We start from the raw sequence: 5,768 nt of genomic DNA, 5'->3' as shown, positions 1-5,768 counted from the left end.
ATGGCGTTCTAAAAGTTCTAATCATGTGTCGAAAGATGGCAGTAAATTTACTTTGACAATCCACCTCTATTTCAAATTTTCTTTGCTATCTATGGTTATGGCACGCCCGGATGTAGACCTAGGGCCCCCAGGAACTTGGAATTTAGGGGCTTTTCCATCTCAAAAACATTGCTACACAGGTTGCGTGGCCCCCAGGCCAGCCTTGTGGGGGCGGAAATCTGTCCTTGGGTGATGGAACTAATAAAAATAACCACGACATATTCAATACATTAATTTACATAACAAAACATCTTACATTTGACTACCCTGAGCAGTTTCAGGTTTTGACTGTGGGTTATCTGTATGGCATTTCCGATGTTGTTCCAAAAGAGCAGCAGAAATATACATTTTTTCACACAAATCACAATTATACAACTGACCAGACGAGTGTAATTTCAAATGTCTTTCCATTGTGGGTTTTCTAGCAAATCTTTTCTCACACACAGGGCATTTTATTCTACGTCGGTGAGACGCATGTTCCTTTATATGTTCACGTAATCTTAACTTTCCATAGAAAGCTTTACTACATATATCGCACTGATATGGACGGCGCATTAAATGAAATCTATTCACGTGTACTTCGTACTGATTCCGGTTCTCACACACTAATACACAATGCGGACATTTCAAACTATTTGTTTCTAAACTTTCGTGACTTTCTATATGCTTTTTAAGGATATTCCGTTTAAAATAAGTCAAGCATATTGGACATTTTCCATGATGAGTATGTGTTGCCATGTGATTTGAGAACGCATATTTGTCTCTCATTTGCAAATTACAAACACAGCATTTCAATTGTGGTTTTACACCCATATGTGCTTGCAAATGTCTTTCGTACAGTATTTTATTGATAAATCTTCTTTCGCAAATATTACAATCGTATAAGCACCTGTGTTGTCTAAAATTGATTCCGTCATCGAATTTTTGCTGGCATATTGTGCATTCATAGAAAATTGTTTCATTGACTTTCTTTAAATATACTTGATGTTTTACTTGCATATGTCGGGACAAATTACATACGTTTGGAACAAAATCATGACATAAAATACATTGGTCTCTGATAGCTAATGCAGTTTCTTTATGTTTGTGGTACAATTTTTGATGGTTAAATCTCTGTCCGCAAGCTTCACAAATCATATTATCATTTTTGATATGACAGTCATGATTCAGATTTTTCTCTGAAAATACTTTCTTACATCGTTTACAAGTGAAATGAGTTGAAACATTGTGCTTGGAAAGCTCATTTTGAGTTGCAAATTTCATTTTGCAAACCACACATTGATGTGACATATGACGAAGGTGCATATAATTGGCATGTTTAATGATATCCTGCTTAGTTTTGTACATATATTCACAGTCTGTGCATTTATAGACAGCTTTGTTATCTTTAATCTGCTCTATGTACGATTTTATGAATCTTTCATGTATACAATCTTCTTTGCATTCGGTGCATTCATAATTAAATACACAGATGTGAGGAATGTTTGGCACAATTGAAGTTTGATTGCATGTTTTACATCTACCATCCTTAGTTATTAAAGGTACTGTGGCAGCATTTATAACTTCAACTTTCTTTGCATGATGATCGATCATATGCTGTGCTAACTTGCTTTGACTCAACAATGCATAGCATAAAGTACAGTAAGCCATATCTTCAGAATGTACAATTAATAGATGTTCTATTAACAACTCGACCACCGGAAACTTACCAGTACATTTGTAACATTTGGCTGTGTCTGATATAGTATGTGTTTTATAGTGACTTTGATATGATTCGAAAAGTACGAAACTTAAATCGCAAAGTCCACATTTTATTGCATTACCAGTGTTATCTGAGTCTCTTAGTACATCTAAGTTTTTAACAGCAATATTGCATTTGTTTGCTTTCAATCCACTTCCGGAGAACTTATATTCTTCAGGAGTATCTTTCTTTTCTAATTTAACTTTTTTAGATATATGTGCCTCTATATCAAAATCTTGTATGGTACTATTTTCAGGACTACTTTTAGCGTTTATTGTATTCATTCCTTGATCATGCAACCATTTTGTAAGATCTATATTGTGTTTTTGAGCATCTTTCTTTGTCTGTGTCTCCGTTTCATTTGAATTTTCTAGTAACTCATGTGTCACTTTGGCACCATCATTGACTCTAACAAGTTTGTGAGCAGGAATAAACTTTACTGTTAATGCTTCATTAAAATTAAGTTTCATAACAGGTATTTTTGTTTGCTGCATATCACTTGGTTTTGGTTCATCTGGCCATTTTAACTCAAGTAAGTCTTGAGGTACTAAATCATCAGTGTCACTGTAATTTTCATCATTTTCTGTTACTGTTTGACTATGTATTAACTTGACAGATAAAGAATCATGTAAAGTTTGCTGTACTTCAGGTTCTTTAACTTTTAAATTTAAATTATCATGAAAATGCTTGTCTTTTTCGACTGTTCTTGCTTCTTCCATTAAATTCATAATCAATGCTTCATTACTTTGCAGTTTGGAACTAGGTCCTCTTTCTTCTTCATCTTCAGCCCAATTCAGTTCTAATAAGTCTTGTGGCGCAAAATCAGTCATATCAATGTCTTTTACAACCTTCTTTACTGTAATTCCTGCAGGTAATGTGGGCTCTGTCTCCGTAACCTTATTAAATAGATACTTATGCATATTTGCATCTCTGATTAGTTTATTCTTTAGTGACTCATTGTCTAGTATAATTTTGTGAGTTTTCATTTCTTTTTCAATCGAGTTATTAACATTTACTAAATCATCTGTTTCATTACAATCAGTATTTAAATTATAATCTTCTTGGATAGCTTTGTTATTTAATATAGTTTCCGTCAAAGATCCTGTTTCATCTAAATAGGCTGTCCATTTCATTTGCTGAGATATCTCTATCAGCTTTTTCTGTATGTTTTTACAGTTTTCTCTTAGTTGTAGTATGAGAACATGAGCACTCAGTATTGTGTCTACACATTGTTGGCAAAAATTTGGTGTTGGAATGATGCTTGTAACCTGAAATTTAAAAGTAAGTATATTAACACATGAAACAGTTTCACCATTCCATTTATCTAAATGTTGTGTTGCATCTTTTTAACTTATTATAGAAAAACAAAAGGAATCAGAGTCATCAATGTGACTCCAATTTCTTTGGTTTGCACAGGTTCTACACTACACAGTAACTAAGAAAATGCTTAACTATGCCTTGTCTTGCCTAGTGTAATTAATAAGTTAATAACTAAGCATCAGAGTTTTTATCGCATGGTAAGACGTTAGCAAGCTATGGAGTCGACTTTAGCAATAAAATTCAACTCATATTCATACTCATTCATTAATTTAGTTAGTAATGTTGACGAGTTTATAAACAATCCTTTAATTTTATCTTTGAATAGATGATGATGATTTTTGTATAGATTAATTACAAAATTTCATGAAAAATATAATGTTTAATAAAATACAAAAAATAGTCATTATTCTTATTTGTAATATGTATTTATATTACTTTCTGTATCAATTCACGCCATCATGTTCAAACTCGGATGTACACTATTATATGTTATGTTATGTTACTTGTTTTCTTTTTTTTTTTTCAAGAATAAACTCTCTCTCTCACTAGTTTTCTATGAGACAGGCCTCGCCTCGCCTAGTTTAGGAACCAGGTCAACTGATGGAAGGCAAATACCCTGTTCTTTCAAATTCTATGTAATTATTTATTATGTGTAAACATCAACATGAATTTGTAAAGAGAAATAAATATGTTTTATGTTTTGGTTATAGTGGAAAATAAAATTAAAGGATTGTTTATACACTTGTCAACGTTCTTGCTCTTGATTATAAAATTCATATACCAAATAAAATAAATGAATGAGTAGGAGTATGAATATGAGTTCAATTTTATTGATAATGTCTTACTGTGTGATAAAAATCTCTGATGCCTAGTATGTTTACAAATTACATTAAGTACTGACATTCTGACAATGGTAAAAAAATATGCCAATTCTAGGGATTAGTTGCCAAGCGGACCCTAGGCTCCAATAAGCCGTGGCAAAGAGAGAATGGTAATAAAAATAAACTGAAATAGAGATCATACACTAAAGAAAAAGTGGCCAAGTCCACCAGTGGCCAAGGCCAGATACGAACAATACTTCACCTTCTGCAGTTGATACCACTGACCACAAGACCCCCCGGCCACAATTTTGGTCACTTTTTCTTGAGTGAATGACATCTATTTCAGTTTAAATTTTTTTTTGTTTTTTTTTTTGTATTTATTTAGGTAAACAACAGCAATACAAAAAGTAAATATATAGCATAGTGAACAGAAAACATAGCCAATAACAGATGTCCACAAAAGTACAACTAACATGCAATAACTAAGTGGAAATGGAAACAAGAGATTACTAAAAAAAATAAGGGAGTTTAAAATCACTTGAAACTAAATAGATATGGCTTGCATGACGGTGTTTTGTTTGAGTGTGTGACTGTAATGGGACGTATAGCGTGAAACAGATAAGATGTGTGAGATTTATGTATATAGTAGTGTGACTACTTAAGAACATACAAAATAAAAAATATATCTATAAAATTATTTGATTTATTCCCTAATTGTACCTACTGACAATGGTAGTTAATACAATAAGGTTTTAACTTTATTGTAATATAATGTTGTACTCGTCCATAATACAATGGCTAATACTTACACTAGGTCCAAAAGTAGAGATCATAATGTTCTTCAAAGAGCTTTCATTCTCATTCTCGCAACGCACTACGACAAATTCAACATCCCAGTGAACAATATCATTTTCTATTCGTAAACATGCACCACAAACATTCTTCCTTAACAGCAAATTCATGATATTGTTATGCCACTTTCTGTTTTTCAGTCTTTTACTCCGTTCTATGCGGAGTTGAGATTCAGGAATTCTTATATATCCCTTAGAAGACATGTTATACTTCAATATTTCGTATTTTATTGAGGAGAAGCTAACGAAAGCAAAAATGGTTAATCGATTAAATGTCACTTATGTCAAGCCACGTTTTTTTTCTGTCCCCGCCCACCGAGCAAGCTATGGCAATAAGCCAAACTGCCTTATAAAACGAAGTGTTCTTGTATCACGTCAATATCCCGTCGTCGATTTCGGTTGCCATATAAAGAAAAGAGATGCAGCACCATAGAGGTACAATAATCAATCTATCAATTTTTCGTGTTATGGCTCCATCAAGGTGTTGATGATTCTGCCATGGTACAATAAGTATAGAGATGAAATGGTAGAGCCAGTAGATGACCGAACGAGATGCTCTTATGGAACTTTCAATAGGAGTAGCAGAGAAAGCGCTATGATTGTTTGTCCTAGTCACAGTTTCATTTTTTTTTTAATTCCCCACCTTAAATTTTAGTATGGCTTATGATGTGATGGGCAATAAATAACTCGACCAAATTACGTAGGTTGTTTATGGTATGTTGCCAGGAATTTTAAATCTTGTTTTTTATTTGGCGCCAAAGAGCATATAATCAGAATCACTACGTTCCATTTGGCGCATTACGTAGTGATTATATGCTCTTTGGGCGCATTGCGTATGTTCTGTCCGTCACGGGCGCACGCGTATAGCACATCTAGTTGATGCTATGTGCAACACGAATTTTTGGCTAAATAGCGATAATAAAACAATGTATACTCTGTATCTTTAGGTATTTAAATAAAAGTATATATACAAACGTTATTGGTTAACCAACCAAA

General features: G+C 33.2%; 1 protein-coding gene across 1 annotated transcript; it reads right to left on the bottom strand.

Annotated features, from left to right (window-relative positions):
- Window positions 1-255: 255 nt before the first annotated feature.
- On the bottom strand, window positions 256-5,485 carry LOC133531035 (zinc finger protein 808-like). The gene is made up of 2 exons (XM_061869120.1): window positions 4,731-5,485; window positions 256-3,048 (listed from the first exon to the last, which is right to left on the bottom strand). The coding sequence occupies exons 1-2, from the start codon at window positions 4,974-4,976 to the stop codon at window positions 292-294; spliced, it is 3,003 nt and encodes a 1,000-aa protein (XP_061725104.1). The 5' UTR covers window positions 4,977-5,485; the 3' UTR covers window positions 256-291.
- Between the last annotated feature and the right edge of the window lie 283 nt (window positions 5,486-5,768).

The sequence above is a fragment of the Cydia pomonella genome, chromosome 24, assembly GCF_033807575.1.
Source record: "Cydia pomonella isolate Wapato2018A chromosome 24, ilCydPomo1, whole genome shotgun sequence".
Taxonomy (NCBI): Eukaryota; Metazoa; Arthropoda; class Insecta; order Lepidoptera; family Tortricidae; genus Cydia; species Cydia pomonella.
The sequence above is the reverse complement of the archived record's forward strand: the minus strand, read 5'-3'. Positions and strand labels throughout refer to the sequence as shown.